This window comes from Heterocephalus glaber, unplaced genomic scaffold, assembly GCF_053883595.1.
Source record: "Heterocephalus glaber isolate CG9 unplaced genomic scaffold, H.glaber_assembly_v1.0 deba00001457, whole genome shotgun sequence".
NCBI lineage: Eukaryota > Metazoa > Chordata > Mammalia > Rodentia > Bathyergidae > Heterocephalus > Heterocephalus glaber.
The window spans coordinates 13422144-13439911 of NW_028258305.1; the positions used below are offsets into that span (position 1 = coordinate 13422144).

Consider the following 17768-nt stretch of genomic DNA (forward strand, 5'->3'; position numbering starts at 1 on the left):
TCAGCCTCCAGAGTAGCTAATATTATAGACATGTGCAATCATGCCTGGCAGCAATGTTTATTCTTATGCTGTTGCAATATTTCTGATATAAGGTTCAATATATACTGATCCCCTTCCTTTTCATAATTTTCTTGGTTTTCATAGACATTTGTTCTACAAAAACCTTTAAAACAGTTTTATTGTTTATCTTGATTGGAATTACATTATATTTGTATATTAATTTTTTAAAAATTGATGTTCCTATGATAGGTTTTCCTGTTTTTTTATAAATAGTCCTTTTTGATAATCCTAGAATACCCCTATTAATATAGATATTACCCAATGGATTTCCATTATTTAAATATTTATATTGTTTTAGGACTGCCATTATTATAAGCAGTGTTCTTACAGTCATAGCTTTGTGTGCAGATCAGTTCATTTCCCAGCAGTATATTAGTGCCTGTTTGCTCATACTTTTGTCAGTGCTTCAGTTGTTTTCAGTCTCTTTTTTTTTGTACCGGGAATCAAACTCGGGACCTTGTACTTGTGAAGCAGATGGCAGCACTACTGAGCTAAATCCCCGACCCTAATGCTTCAGTTGTTTCAATCCTAAGTAAACTATTTGTCATCCTGCCACAAAGAAAGCAGTGATGTTGTAAGTCTAGTACTTCTGCCCACACTTGTTTGGTGTCACAGTTAACATACTTTTTTTTTTTTTTTTGGTACCGGGGATTGAACTCAGGTCCTTGCGCTTGCGCAGCAGGCGGTGAAACCACTGAGCTAAATCCCTGGCCCAGTTAACATACATTTTATCCTATGTGGCCTATTTCTATTTTATTCTCAGACAATATTTATAACCTGTTCTAACAGGCATAACTTCTTCCACCATTAAAGAGGGTTGAATTGAGAGATTGACATTAAAAAGTCAGAAGCCTTAACTAATGGCATTTGTAGAATAAATTAAACTAAGCGGGAAAGCTACAAGTTAAAGGGTCAGCAGATATAAAATTAAAGGACCGAAATTACAATTCCTGTGTGTTCCATAAGAATTAGAAAAGCTAGTTAAGAAACAGATTTCTTTTTTAGTATTCTAAAATGTGAAAAAGCAAAATTATACCATTTACTCATTACTCTATTTTTTCTCTTCTGTCCTTTCTATTTGTTTTGTTTTTGGTTTTGCAACAGGTCACTATTCTAGGCTGGTTTTAAAGTTACTCTGTAGTCTAGGTTGACCTTGAACTTGGCAGCAATCTTCCTGGGTTAGCCTTGGATTACAGCTGTGTACTGTCATGCTTGGCTGACTGTGTGTGTGTGTGTGTGTGTGTGTGTGTGTGTGTGTGTATTTTTGTTGTTGGTTTTTGTTGTTTTTGTTTGCCATGGTGCTGGAGATCAAACCCAAGGCCTCACACATGCTAGGCAAGCACACTGCCACTGAGCCACATCTCAACCCAGTTTCTTCTTTTATAAATATAACCTGATTTACCACACCGCATATTTTCCCAAGGCAAAATAGCTCATACAGAATTGGTAAACAACAGATGACATTATAATGCAAAAGTAGTGTTGGTTCACAAATGATTTCCATACTAAGGGGAGCTAGAATAGTGGGAAAGGAATTATGGCTTCCAGTAGAAAAGTGAAACAAAACAACAGCAACAAAAACCTTAAACACATTCCCCAGATGTGTACCACTGGTAATACAATGTGTGACTCTCCCATTGAGCAGTTTAAACTCCCAGTGGTTAACTGTTTACATCAGATGAAATTCAAATGAGACACCTGGCAGCAGGACAGAGGAATTGCAACCCCATTGTGGAGATTTTAAGCCAGGCATTGTAACACATACCTGTAATCTTAGCACTCAGAAGTATGAGGCAGCAAAAATCAAAATTTTGAAGCTAGCGAGTTGAAGGCCACCCTGAACTACATAGCAAGACCCTGTCTCAAAAAAACAAAACAACAACAAAGCTGTACTACACATTACATTGTTAGATCTTGTCTCTAAAATCTGTTATGTTACTGGCAGCCCCTTTGACAATATTTTCAGGAAATTGAGAAGAACTGTTGCCAAAGCCAGAGAGGCACAGCAGCCTTAATATCTGGGGCGCCTACACCATTTCTATGCCCATCCTGTGTCCTCACTTATTCTGAGCAGCATTCACTGCATCCATCAACTCTGCTCTAAATATAACCAGAAATTGTATTCTGTAGATTTTGTATATTTTTTCTTGTCTTTGCCATAGAGCTGACCACCTTGGAAGTTTACTCATCTCCCAAATACTAGTTCTTTTTTCTATTGTTTAAGCACTGATTACAGATTTGTGTGAGTTTTAAGCTATCTTCCCTTCCATAAACTCTTAATTTTCTCAAAGCACAATTTTCTTCAGTGTACAATTTTACTTTATATTTGAGAAGAACAAATACATTGCTTTATGGCAAAAGTATTTGTAAAATAATATTAGTAAGATCATCACCTTATTTCCTGTATTTTAAATTAGGTGCTCTTCGTTTTATGAGACGGATAATTGGCCTTAAAGATGAATTTTACAATCGTTACATCACCAAGGGAAATCTTTTTGAGCCAGTTATTAATGCTCTCCTGGATAATGGAACTCGGTACAATCTGTTGAATTCAGCAGTCATTGAGTTGTTTGAGTTTATAAGAGTGGTAAGTATATTATAGAACTCTTGGTAACTACATATAAAAGAATTATCTATATGTAATTATATGTAAAAGTAAATTAATTATATTTAAGCAAAACAATTTCTGCATTCTTATTCTCCTGAAATTTATTCTGTGCCTTAAAATCTATTTCCAATAAACTAAAATTTTTTAAATGAGTTACTTTTATATTCTTATTTGTCACAGGGTTATGATGTAGTGATTTGTTTTCTGTTTTCTTATTTTGTTGTTTGTTCTGTGCTAGAGGTCAAATCCAGGTTCTCATGCTTGCTAGGCAGGTGCTCTAACACTGAGCCACAGCCTCAGCCCAAAATTTTGAAGTGTGAAATGCAGCAATTTTTAAACCTGTATTTATTCAGTTTTCTCAATTCCATTTATATTGCCCCAGTGTTTCAACATCAGATTTAACATATATATATGGACATTTTGAACAAGCTTGCTATTCGTGTGATCTCTTTTAAAAAGCTAGTTTATTACAGGAATAGTTATAAAAATGAATAGAGAGATTGAAAAGTAATTTATTCAGTGGTCATTGATACAGGATACATGAAAAGTAGGATGAAATCCTGGAATTTAAAGTTGAAGAGACCAGGAAGTTTGATGAACTAGTACAACTACCTTATATTGCAATTGAGAAAATTAAGATACCTGAAGTGATTCATTGAACTATTCATGAGCATCCATACAGTGTGCACTTGAAGCTGTATCCGAGCTCAGTTTCAGGCAACAAAACATTTGTCATAAAAAGATCTGAAGAGGGCTGGGGATTCAGCTCAATGGTTCCACTGCCTGCCTCGCAAGCGCAAGGTCCCGAGTTCGATCCCCTGTACCCCAAAAAAAATCTGAAGAGAACTGTATATGAAAAACTGGAATAAGACACATAACTATAGAAACAGTACAATAAATTTATCACTCCTGCACATATACACATAGAATTAATTCCACCAAGGAAATGGCTATATAGTTGGAAAGAACTTGAAAAAAAAGTCAAAACTGGAAATTCTCTAGTTTTAGATTTTGGGTTCTGTTTTTTTTTAAATCAGATTTCTACTGATGACTTGCTGTTCTCATATGACGATTGTTTAGCTGACTAGATAATTTTTCTAAGAGTGGTCACTTGCCAAGAATACGGTTTTTGAAAGGATGAAGAGGATAGAAGTATAGTCTTTCTCTTAGAAAAGAAGAACATAATCAACCATCTCACTAGATATCTTAACTCAGGTTCATAGTATATTGTTCCAATGAATCAGAACTTTTTTCCTTTAAAAATTTGGTGAGATACTTTATACATGATAAAATAAAATGTAGGGTTCAGAACCCTATCCCTGTTCCTATGATTGAATGTTTCTCTAAAAATAAATATATATATATAAATATATATATATATATGTTGAATGCACTGAATCCCAAAACTTATCCTTATGTTCCATATACACTAGGAACACTGCAAGAGTAGACAAGTAGAATTCCAAATAGTTTATTAGATCTGTATATGTAATAATGTCAAAGGAAACTAACCTTACTATTTTGATAACTTAAAACAGAAAGTCATTAACACCTGTTTGTTGAAAATGATTTTAACATTTGCCCTCTAACAAGCTGTGTGTTCTTGATGAAACCATCCAACCTCTCTCGGAGCCTCAATTTATTTTTGTAAAATGAGTGTAATAAAACTTAAATTCTAAAGTGCTTTGTAAATACAAATAATAGACATAAACTGAATCTGTTGACTTCTCAAATGTTCTTTATAGTCCCCGCAAAGGGCTTCGGTGAATTGCTCCTTTTTTTCCAAGTTTTCTGTGGAGTCCCAGCTCATGTAGAAAGAAATTGGGACATTTATTTTTGGAAGATGATTTTGAAAAATTTTTTGGATCAGCTTTGGAACTATAAGAAAAATCATTTTATTTTTCTTCTAACAAGCATTGTATTGTATTTGAAATGTAAATTTTGTGCTTATACAGGAAGATATCAAGTCTCTTACTGCACATATAGTTGAAAATTTTTATAAAGCACTTGAATCGATTGAATATGTTCAGACATTCAAAGGATTGAAGACTAAATATGAGCAAGAAAGAGACAGACAAAATCAGAAACTAAACAGGTATTGTTTAAGTATATTGCATTTATAGCCTACAAAATTGTCCACATACTTTAGATGTTACATGTGACATTTATAGAGGAATTTTCTTTCTCTGCCTAGATAGCAGTAGCACAAAGTAATGGGTACAGTGTCATGCATAACCCAGATCCATTATAGGATGAATTACTACTCTGTATAATAACTCAAGATGAGTTTTTACTTTACTTTATAACATGCAAAAAATATGTTGGAGAATTCTGTCTACATCTTGTATCATAAAGAGGTGATTTAGATATAATTTATACGAAATTAAAATTATTTCTGTTCCTCTCAGTTATACATTTTTTTCTATCAAATTTAACCCAGTAATAAACTTTAAATCATTACTCAGTATTTGTGATATATTTCTTACAGTGTACCATCTATATTGCGTAGTAACAGATTTCGCAGAGATACAAAAGCCTTGGAAGAGGATGAAGAAATGTGGTTTAATGAAGATGAAGAGGAAGAAGGAAAATCAGTTGTGACACCAATTGAAAAATCTAAGACAGAAGATGATTTTCCAGATAGTTTTGAAAAGTTTATGGAGACTAAGAAAGGTATTAACATTCTGAGTTTTTTAGTACAGAAATTATTCAGTCGCTGTGGTCTAGTCATAGAACGTCCGTTTAAATTAAATGCTTTTTCAAAATCTGGGAGTTCTTTTCATATTTAAAAGGTTCCTTGAACCTTTCCATTTTTTTGATGCTGTTCATTTTCTATTTAGAAATTTCATTGTCTACTTATATTTTAACCTCTGAACAGTCTTCGCTTAATTTCTATGCTAAAATCCCACTACAGATTTTTATTTCTATTACTATACCTATTGCAGAGTTCTAGTACTAGTGAATAATAAAGGCAATAGATCCATAAAAACCTGTTAGAGCCCTCCACCTCTGCTTTTTACAGCTCAGAAAACTGAGCTTAAAGAAGTAACTTTACTCTTTGAAATTTTATAGTTACAGAAGTTGCATAAAGATATAATAAGAAAATGTTAAACTTCTGGCTTTCATATATATTTAACTTGTTTTTTAAAAGTAAGATCTTACCTAGTATCTTAATCACTTTAATTTTATGGCCTGAGGAATTTTAGTTTTGAAGAATTGTCCTGCAAATTTCACTTAAATGTTTAATCAAAATTTACATGTTTTAAGACAAAAGCATTTCCTGAACTTGCTTTAAAAGTGACATTTTCTGAAAGCAGTTCTTATTAGAAAATTCATTTTATTGATTTATTACTTTTTCCTTGAAATTCTTGTTGCCAGTTTTACTCTCCTTCCCACTGGTTAGTGCCTTAAGTTTATTTGCTTCACCTTAGGGGAGCAAATAGCCTATTAAAATGTCCTAAAGAACAGAAACCTTTTTGTAGACAAATTCTTTTTTTGTTAGTCATTATATGTACTGGACTCACTAATGCTAGAAGCAGTAAAGCCATTCTTTTTTTCTTTTCTTTTTCTTTTTTTTTTTTTTTTTTTTTGGTACCGGGGATCAAACTCAGGACCTTGTACTTGCAAGGCAGGCAGTGGAACCACTGAGCCAAATCCCTGGCCCATTAAAGCCATTCTTGAAGTACTGCATCCAGTGTTGAGTGCTGTGCCTTTAAGAATAGTACTCAAAAATGGAAGTAACCCGATATTAAAGGGACTGGACAGTTATGCCATAAAAGAAGCACATAAAGGAATGTGGACTATTCAGGGATTAAGAGACCGCTAGACTTGATCATTGTCTTTAGGCATTTGAAATATTGACCTGTGGGAAAGTTTATTAGATTAGCAAGGGGTAAAGAAGTGTAGACCCAGTAAACAGAACACAATAAAAGAAAGAGGTGGATAGCTAATGAATCTTTACAAGTAAATACTAGGTACAGCACTGTAGAATTGTACCTTAGAATTATACCACTGATTTTGTTACATGATTCTTGAGGTTCGTTCTAATACATAGATTTCTAGTATTCTGGCTAATAAAGATGTATCACAATAACCATCTTGTACTCTTTTAGCTCTTAGAAAGCAAAGCCAATAAGTTTTTTATTTATTGTTCTTTGAGAAGATTTGATTTAGCAGTACTTAACTGATAATGGTTCAAATTTTTACTTTTGCTTTAGCAAAAGAAAGTGAAGACAAGGAAAACCTTCCCAAAAGGACATCTTCTGGTGGCTTCAAATTTACTTTCTCCCACTCTGCCAGTGCTACTAATGGAACAAACAGTACAAACAGTAAATCTGTAGTGGCTCAGACACCACCCACAAGTTCTAATGGTTCTTCTTCCAAAACTACAAACTTGGCTACATCAGTAACAGCCACCAAGGTATGTGAAATAACACTACACACAATCAGACTGTGCATTTTCTATCTGTAAAATTATTTTATGCTTACTGAAGATAATTTGGATAATCAAAATACTTTCAAAGAAGAAAAATACTACACATGTTGTCATCATAACATGATGGCTCACATTTGCTTTATTTACTTTCCTTCAGGTCCAAGGGTTTATTTGTCACATAATTGAAATCCTTCTATAACACATTTTTTTATGTTTTTATATTATTATAATTTGTTATTAAAATGTTCATGTTCAGTTTTCTTAGCTATATCACAATATATGTAAGCATCTTTTTTTTCCCTCCCCCAGTTGTATTTTAAGCATTTAAGTTGGTTCTAATATTTTGCTTATCTGAATACTAATGTTGAATTTTAAATTATTTTCTTAACTAGATTAGTAGTAAAATACCTTCACACATTTTTAGCAAATTCCTCCCTAGAAGAAAGCCTACACTAGCTTATGTTTCCATTGGCACTGAGTGAATGTGCTGCCTCACTGCAGCTTTGTGAGTGTTGTTAAAATTATCTTTTGTATTTGCCGGGAGGTAGGGGAGAATATATAAATCTCTTTCCCAGTTTCATATTCCTTTATTAGTACAGAGATTGAATTTGCTCTTCTGTATGTTATCTGTTCATAGTGCCCTTTAAAATCTGGTTTTTATTTTTTTAATGTGAATGTATCTAAGGATATTAGTCTTTAATTCTCATGACAAATATATTCCCTATTGTTTACACTTCTTTTTTTCTTTTTTTCTTTTTTTTTTGAGAAGGAAAGACTTTTATTATAGTACAGGGGCTGGATGGGAATGTATAAATGCAGCAGGCAACCACTCCCCTGGTTAGCATCTTATGCCCATTCAGATGGCCATGAATGTGCCAAGGCTGCCGCCATTCTGCATTAAGGTTTTCTCAGTGCCGCCCATCAGCTCCTGACTCCGAATTCTGATCCTGAGACAGGAAAAGGTGCCGAAGAGTGCCTCAGCCACCATCCCCACAGCACAACCCATCACCCCATCACAAAACCCTTCACTCTGTCGAAGCAGCTTGGCTGGGACTGTCTGTAGGGACCCATGGCCACTGGCATCTTGCTCATGGCCTCGGTAATTCACCTACTTTTTTTAATAAAGTTTACATTTTATATGAAACTTTTTCTTGTTTATTTACATTTGTCAATATATGAAACTTTTTTTTTCCCCAAAGGGTGGCTTAAAATAAAAATGAGTAAATATAGGACAATTGTTAGTGTAACAGCATATGGCAAATAATATAGTAGTACATAACTGAAGGAATGTATTTCATTTTAAACAGAAAATAAAAGCTTGAGCTTACTGTTTAACAGCTATGGAGAATTTTTATTCAGTATTATAATGAAGTATGTTTTTGATTAAAGCTCATAGCATTTTGAGTGAGATTTTGTTTAAAACACATTTTGTTAATTAAATAGAATTTTTAAAAATTAATTTTCACTTCCTGAGGGGACAATTGAGTGTAATATTGTGTCATTATTTTAAGAATATTTGTCATGGGATTTTATTCCATGATTCAAATCTTGGCTGTGTCCTTTTCTAGCTGTTTGACCTTGAGTAAGTTATTTAATCCTTCTGTGCCATTTTAAATGGCGATAAAATAGCACTTGCTTTACAAGCTTTTTGTTTTTAATAAATGTATAGTGTTTAGATCACAGCTTGACACTTTTTCCATTTATCTTAGCTTTTCTTTTTTTACATCAAAGTTACATACATACATATATATATATATATATGTACCGGGAATCGAACTCAGGTCCTTGTGCTTGCACAGCAGGCGGTGAAACCACTGAGCTAAATCCCCAGCCCATATTTTCAAATATATTTTTAAAAAATCAGCCCTCTGTTTTTCCCCATAAAGATGTCAATCCTCCTGACTCAGCCTTCTAAGTACTGGGATTACCTGGTGCACCACCACACCTGGCATGTTTGTTCCGTTTCTGAATGTTAATGCTAATGTTTTACCAAGTTTAGACATAATTCATTAATTCCTTATTATGGTAAATGAAGATTTAGCTTTCTTACATACACACATGAATTGAATACTCCTTATCACATCTTCACCTTTACTCCTCCCTGTATCACAATTTAAAAAAAATTTAATATCATGATTATTTTTTCTATACTGTTATTTTTTATAACTTTTCTCTTTTTCTAAATATTGTCACTTTTTTCATTTGTTGCAGTAGTTAAGTGCTTGCTACTAATTTTTTTAGGATCTCTAAGATTAGTTCCACATGTGTTCATTCTCCTGAGAAACATCTCTCTTGAAGTCTCTCCTTGTATTTTAATGTAGACTGGTTGCTCTCAAGGCCTGCTCTATAGCTCTTGTCTTGAGGGTTCTTCTGCCATTATCCTAAGACTTCATTTTGCTTCTCTCCTTTTCGTATTCCCTGAATCATATATTGCTGCTCTTTTTCTTTTCTGTGTCGTTTTCTGTGTCATTTGTTAACATTCATTTCTTGATAAAAGAATACCATGACAGGCCAGGGATTTAGCTCAGTGGTGCCATGCCTGCCTTACAAGCACAAGGTCCTGAGTTTGATCCCCAGTACCAAAAAAAAAAAACATACCATGAGAGGTAATGTTTGAGGCCATCCAGGTATGAAAATGTCTTTATTCTAACCTCACACGTGACTGAAAATTTAACTGAATGCAGAACCATACTGGCAGTAATTTTCTCTGAAGTTTGAAGTTACTGCTGCAAAGAAGTTACAGACATTCTTATTCCTCATGTTTTTTGTGTGATTTTATTTTCTTCTGAAAGCATTTGGAATTTTAATCCTACATTCTGAAATTAAATAGTCATGTCCTTCAGTTTTGGAACTTTTTCTGGTCTTTTACTATAAACTACTGTTTAGATGGTGCTTGCTGGGTTGACCTTAAAATTTTCCTAACTTTCCTCTCTTATTGTTTGTTTCCTTGTTCTTTTTTCTGTGATATTCCCTTGAGTTTTTAGTTGGTTAGGAGAACCAGGAAAAAAGTGATGTTTGGAAAACAAATTAATTGCTCCATCATTAGAAACAAAAAATTTTTGAAACTAAGCAGGTTAGAAGTATAGAGAAATAAGGCACTAACATGCCCACAACCTTCTTAGACTATGGCCACATTCCTAAATGGTGCCAAGTTATCACCAGTGGCCCCTTAAGTTTAGTCAGTTTATCATCAGTGTCAGTTGCTACAGTTGAAGGTTAGAAAGACATTAACTATTAATGAAATTAAACAAAAGATATTTTTAAAGATCTGAATGCTCTGAAGACAAAATACTTCTTTAGTAATGTATAGCTACAAAACAAGCATATTTTCAATTAGAAAATACTTATAATACACATTGAAAACCCCCAAATGTGATATTAAGGGTTAGGAGTGGGGAGGATGACGGGGGATGAAGTGATCAAAGTGTATAATGTATGTAGAAGTATGCCAAAATGAAACCCATTAATCTGTATAACCAATAACAAAAGTGGGATGGGGGGGAGTGTAAAAAAATCAGAATTAGAAGCCATTAGTGGATGCTAAAGCAAACACTTTTTTTTCGCTACACAAAGAAAACCCTTTGTCTTGGTTTTTCATGTAACAAGCTTGTCTTGGTGGACTTCCATATCTGAACATTTAAAAATGTCTGTACTGGGTGTGGTGGTGCATATTTATAATCCCAGCACTGTGGGAGGCTAAGGCAGGAGGATTGCAAGTTGGAGCCCAACTTGGGCAATGTAGCAACTTAGTGAGACCTGCCTCAAAATATAAAATGAAGGGCTGGGGATTTAGCTCAGTGGTTTCGCCGCCTGCTGCACAAGCGCAAGGACCCGAGTTCGATCCCTGGTACCAAAATATATATATATATATATAAAATGAAAAAAGAGCTGAGGATGTAGGTCATTAGTAAGACTCCCTGTCTCAAAATATGAAAAGAGGTCTGGGAATATAGCTTTACGTGAAAGCCCTGGTTTCAAATTCTCAGTATCAGAATAAATCTGAAAAAAAAAGAATAAATAAATCTGCATAGAATTCAAAAGAATGAATATATCTTTATACTTAGCCCCTGTTAATAGACATTAAAGTTGTTTCCACCTTCTTGGAATTAGAAGCATCACAGCAATATGTGACCTTCTACATCATTTTACATACATGGGTATTTCTATATATGATCTGGACTTAGGATTTTGATAATTATTTCCAAATGTAAACAGTAAAATAGGAATAAATGGATAATTTCTTAACATGATATATATGTCAGATACCAAAAGCTAGTTTTGTAGTAAAGAAATAATAGAAGCACACTAGAACCAAGACAGGATGCCACTGTCACTGCTATTAGCTAACCATTATTCTGAGGTACTGGCCAATACAGTTAAGGGAAAGAAATTTTCTGTTACAAAAATTAGAAGAGTCAAAACTAACATTGTTGCTGATTTTTTTAAAAAGTTTTAAATTTCATTTCAGTAAGATCTATTCCTTATTTTCACTGGGTAAAGCATGACTTTTTAAATTATATCCCCTTAGATCTAATAATATAATGAATATTATATATTACTCCATTATATTATACATTAAGATTAATGTATTACATTATATTATTATGAATTATAGTTTCACCATTAGATACCAAAATATCTTTTACCTAAAGTACTTGAGTATAATTTATATTATTGGTTTTAGAAAAATTTTTCATTATCTCTTTATAGTTTATTGTCATTTATTTTGATCCTTTCATATTGGAAATTTTCATCACATTTGTAGAATGAAAAAATACAAGTAAGTAAACAGACATGAGCCTGTAGTTTCAGCTACTTGGGAGGCTGAGACAAGAGGATCACTTGGGCCCAAGAATTTGAAGCCACCCCCAGCAACATAGTAAGATCCCATCTCAGAGAAAGAAAAACTTGGAGATTTCAACAAGGGTGCTCAGACAATTCATTAAGAAAAGTCTTTTCAACAAATGATGTTATAAACTAATTATCCACATGCAAAAGAATGATGTTGAACCCCCAGCCCATACCAGGTACAAAACTTAACTCAAAATGGATGAAAGACCTAACAATATTTAAAAAAAAAAACAACCAGGAATAAATATCCATGACCTTAGTTTACACAGTGATATTTTGTTTTTTTGGTGTTTTGTTTTGGTTTGGTTTTGATATCAAAAGCATGAGTGACAAAAAATAAAACTAAATTAAAAATTTATTGAAAATTAAAAATCTTGTGTATCAGAGGATACTACTATAAAGGGGAAATACTGTACATCCTACAAAATGGAAGGAAATATTTGCAAATCCTAAGTGAGATAGGAACTGGTATATGGAATATATAAAGAACCCATACTTCAGCATGACAGCCTAGTTTTTAAATGAACAAAGGATTTGAATTTGAATTTCTCCAAAGAAACTATGTATGTGGGCTATGTAAGCACATGAAATGTGTAAATGTAATGCTTTAAAAAACAGTGCTAAAAAAGAAAACTATAGATCAATTTCAGTACAACTGTAGATGTATTTGTAAATATGGACCTTACCAATTTCACATATCTTATCCATATGATAGTCCATGTATAAAGATGGTTCTCAGTTTCATTAATAAAAACAAAAGGTTGTTATCAAAATCAGAGAATACAAAGACAATCTAAACATGCAACAGAGAATTTTAAGTGTATGATAGTATATCCTGCTATGTAATAGAATTTAAAAGAATGACATGCAACTTTACTATCATGGGAATATTCTATAATGTATTTTTAAGTGAACATGATTGAACATGGGTAGTTATACCTACTAACAGTCTGCTCTGGGAGGCTGTCTCAGGATGATCACAAGTTTGAGCCCAGCCTGGGCAATTTAGCAACTTAGCAAAATCCTGTCTCAAAATTTTTTAAAAAGTAAATAAAAAGAGCCTTAGATATATAGCTCAGTACAATTGCCTGGGGTTCAATCCTCAGTACCATCACCACCCCCCAACAAGTCTGATATTTAAAACAATAGATTCCTACATATGTATTAAAACTCTGGAATCCATCAACTTTACAGGGCTTGTTTAGCTTACTACAAGCCTTTTTACTTTGAACTCTTTACATTTCTACTTTTATTGTAAACATGATTTTTAAATGTGTATTTGTGATGTATATATACATATAAAATATAAATAAAATTCAAAATTATGTAGATGCATTTTTCAGACAATCTTAAGGCAAGAAATCATTTAAAGTATTAACCATTTGGGACTGAAATGTCTGTACATTGTGATATATAATGGTAAACACAATTAAAGCTTTATTCGAAATCTACTGTCATTTTGTGATATGAGATTGATGCCTTTTTAATACTGTAATTTTTTCTCTTCTCTGCCAGTGTGTGTGGCTTAGTAAGCAAATAACAGTGAATAACAGAAATGGCAATTAGTAGCATTTAACTACATACACTACATACCTAGTACAGTGCCAAAGTGCTTACATCCTTTGTTTTCAATTTAATTTTCAAAATAGTTCAATGACATCTAAACACTACTATTAAACCAGTTATATAGATGTAGAAACTAAGATATATAGATATTAAATCACTTGCCCAAGATCAAATAGTAGCATTGTAACTTGAAGTCACACCAACTATAGTCAGTATATTCTTAACATAAATTTAGCTGTACTGCCTCTTATCCAGACTTAAGAAGTGTGATTTAGTCAAGCAAGATGTAGAAAGATTCTCACACATATGTAAGTTTTGTTTAGTGCACAGACTTTCTGATAAGGTGTGGTAGATGCTCAGAGGCCTTTTTTGATTAATATGACAGCATTTCACTTATATCCTGGTAAAGTGTTTATGCCAGATCCATAGTTCTTTATGTATGAACCTACTTTTGTATGGAGGATACATTCCTTCACTGGGTTTGTTTATCCCCTAGAGATCTTAAGAATATAAACTAAATACAGTATTTACAGTAGACCTCTTAAGGTTATATGTTAGGTTTGTTAAGATTGGATCAAAATGAATGTAGTCCTATGGACATCTGCAGTTTTCTGGAGCATGTCCAGGATTTTCAAAGGGCCTATTACTCATAAAAGGCCAAAATCCAGAATTACCTCATCCTTATTTTTATTTATTGATTTTTAGGAACCAGATCGTGTGTTTTATCATTTTTTCAGCCTTTTAAACTGTTCAAGAGCAGAATGAAAACAATAATGTGTACTTAATGATGAAATACATACATGAATGGAGACTACAGAGACTTGTTAGTATAAAATTAGAGAAGTGAACTAGGTCATCTACAAGGTCCTTTCCAGCTCCTAAATGTTATGATTTTGTTACTATTTGAGAAAATACTCATTTTCCTACAGTGAAGTTTTCCTAAAATGAGCTGAGTTCTGAGGATTCACTAAAAATGCGATAAACATGTAAAAAGTTGGGGTTGCTGAGTGCCACCAATTAGTACTCAGTTAATGTTCATAATTTTAAATAGTTCCTTTCTTAAATTCAAACGTGTTAATTTCAGATGTGCAATTAGAAAAATGGACTCTAATATTTCTTAGTAACAGTAAACTTTTTTAAAATGTTACACGTGTTTAAAACATTTTTTAATTCTTCAATAGGGAAGTTTGATTGGCTTAGTGGATTATCCAGATGATGAAGAGGAAGATGAAGAAGAAGAAACATCCCCCAGGAAAAGACCTCGTCTGGGCTCATAAAATGTTTACTGGGGGTCCCCAGCATGTGGTCTTACTAAATTGCTGCATCTGTTTCATCAGCTGAAAAATCTGAATCAGAAAGCCTTCTCACTTGAACTTAGAAATACACAAGGAGTAGCAAAAGATCCTCTGTATATCAGCTAGGAGAGTTTAGTTCTGTTTAAAAAGAAAAAAGCTTCCCAGGAACTTAATTGCTAGTAATTAAGAGGTTTGCCTTTCAGGCTATCAAGGAGAGAAAGAAAAGTTACTGGAGCCTGGGAGATAGCTCGTTGGAAAGTCTCAGGTTTTAGGACGGTTTGCTAGAGGAAAAACATTGGTAATAGAATAATGCAAGGTTGCTCCACGGGGGGTGTCCAATCTAGGCAAAGTTTATAAAACTTCAGTTCCAAATCCAACAATATTACTTGTATAATGGTGCTGGCCATGTTGTTGTTTTAAACAGTTGCCTCTTTTTAAAATGAATTTTTATGGACAACAAATTTGGGACCATTTCTTGGAGGATTTCACAAATTCAGCCTTTTGGATTGTTGAAGGGAAGTACATCCCGCATTACAGCATATGTTGAGTTTTCTACACCAGGAATTTTCAATATGTATTTTGACAAAGACAAGCTGGATTTTCAAAATGGATAGTTTTGTTAATATAACTTTAAACTCAGCACTTTTAGAGATAACAGTGGCCAAGAAACAGTATATTGGAATTCCAAAATTATCCTCTTTAGAAAAACCTTGGGAGTGGGTAGAACAGTTTTCAACCACCTACCAGTACAATCTTGAGTATAATTGGAAGTCACGTGCTGCTTTATTGGTAAAGTTGTGTGTCTATTCAGAAATGGAGGCAAATGTTAAAGTAAAACTTACAAAGACAAAAGTGGTGCTGAATACAAGCACCATTTAATATCTAAAGCCATTTTGATCCAGGAAGTTACTTAAGTGTCAAAGCCACGTGGACATACTAAGCTTTTCCATCAAAGGGTGTAATACAGAAGCTGCTTTTTTAAGAGTAAAAGCACATTCCATATATGTAAATGAATTAAAAATAACAAATTGAGGCAAACAGTTAAGTTTATTTTTTAGAACCGCCAGTTAACTGTAAATATTTTAATGTTAATTTGCTCATCTGTGATCTGAGATCATGCTGAGATGAGAAAAATGTCCCCAAACTACAATTTAATGCATTGAGAAAAAAAAAAAATCTAAAAATAGTAATTCCAGCTACAGTCTTTAGATCACATTTGTAATGTGTTATGGGTCCATTTCTCCTGGAATAGCTTAAACTGAAGCAGTTTCCCCTGTTTTGGAGATTTTGTAGTTAATTTTCATTTGGCTATTGTTTGGAAAAGATGGGCTGTCTGTGTAGATATGAAGTATAGTTTTTCCATAAAACAGATGTTTATTTTGTATTAAAAATACCACTGTACTTGTTTTACACCATTTGTATACATGTGGTGATATTAATGCTGAAATGTAAAATTCAGGAATTAAAATGTGACCCTGTAATTCCATGATTAATGTTTGTGTTTGTTTTATTGTAAATATGAGTTAACTGTTTTGAGATATGTCCATTTTACATTATCTTTTAAAAGTCACAATTATCCATAAATATTTATTATATAAATCACTAGGTCATATACCAATCTGAAAGATCGTCCTAAACAGATAAGGCTAACTGCACTTTAAATACCATTGATGTTGATGACTTACAAAAGGGTAACCTTGGGCGAATAAAATCTCAGCACCAAAACATGACAGCGTGAAATTATTCTTACCTCTTTAAGGTGTACCTATAATGAAAATCTTCCATCTAATAACATGTGAGTCAAGGTATTTTCAGCCAACATCAGTAAAGTTGCTATATGATCATGCTTTCTTTCAAATTTTATCGAGCCGCTACTTTTTACCTCTTACTAAATTCCTTCTTAATCTAAGCAGTCTAGACTAAAACATTTTCCTGTTTACTCTTGACTCTTTAACTTTAAATCGCAGTAGGAAGTATCAACATTTGGACTTTATGAAGACTTTAATATTCTGAAGAACTGTCATGAGTCTTAAGCTTTTAAATCATTCTCATCATCCTAAGAACTCTTAAAGTACAAATCTGAATGTTTTCTTGAAATCCAGAATGGCAGTTTTCATGCACAATGAGAATAAAAATACCTTAGAAGCACAACTATGAAGATTCCACATTAGCTGCTGTCTTGAATGACTACCCTCAGACAGGTCAGGTCAGGATATTTGTATCTTTTCATCACTCAGTAAAGCAAGCCAGAGTACACATTTGTATACCTTAGGTCCCCTTGAAGTATTTCTGAACATATCAAATATGTTATTTTTAATAAAAAGTTACATGAAACATTCCTGTGTTTTAATCACTAGTTTTTCTTGTCCATAATGATAAAAATGCAACATGTAGAATACTAGGATTTTTGTAGTTGAACATTGGGAACTGTGTAGCTAAAATAAGCAAATTTTGTTTAGTTTTGGTATCCTTTTTTAACTTTATAGTTATAGGGGGATAAAATGAAATTCTAAATTAAACTTCATGGTTGTCCTGTAACTAGAAAAAGGTAGAAATTTTGGTGGAAACAACAGTGGATATTTTGGTTATCTTTAAACAGATTACAGAAAATTATTCTAAGGTCTTATAAAAGATCTACACCCAGTAGCAGTACTTCTCTTTGTTACCAGGGGCGAACTCGGGACCTTTGGCTTGCAAAGCAGGTGGAGGAACCACTGAGCTAAATCCCTGATCCAGCAGTACTTAACAGTCCATTGTTCCTGGTGTTTTCAAAGTATCTGCTCTATTTTCTCAAGTCCAAATTGGCTCGCCTTAAAAGTAATGATAAATGCCCAAGATATCTATTCTTTGGATTTCCTCATACCTGACACAGCCACAACTATTCTATTCCACCTACTAGTCCATACAGCAGCTGCATATCTTTTCAAATGAAAATAATTGTGATCATGTAATC

The 17768-nt window shown here is 33.3% G+C and overlaps 1 protein-coding gene and 1 pseudogene across 6 annotated transcripts in view; one reads left to right on the forward strand and one right to left on the reverse strand.

Annotated features, from left to right (window-relative positions):
- Ppp4r3b (protein phosphatase 4 regulatory subunit 3B) overlaps positions 1–16304 on the forward strand; it is a 61765-nt gene extending 45461 nt beyond the window's left edge. For 3 of the 6 annotated variants that reach the window (XM_013066445.3, XM_004867259.3, XM_021246301.2), the window contains 5 exons: positions 2478–2647; positions 4624–4763; positions 5157–5341; positions 6886–7088; positions 14702–16304. In XM_013066445.3, the coding sequence (XP_012921899.1) occupies positions 2478–2647; positions 4624–4763; positions 5157–5341; positions 6886–7088; positions 14702–14797 (794 nt within the window). In that variant the 3' untranslated portion in view covers positions 14798–16304. Of the gene's footprint in view, positions 1–2477; positions 2648–4623; positions 4764–5156; positions 5342–6885; positions 7089–11868; positions 12075–14701 lie in introns of those variants that run through there. The other 3 variants (XM_013066446.3, XM_087216356.1, XM_087216357.1) reach the window with 2 other exon arrangements.
- LOC147826960 (reactive oxygen species modulator 1 pseudogene) lies at positions 7758–8344 on the reverse strand (annotated as a pseudogene).
- Positions 16305–17768: the final 1464 nt, after the last annotated feature.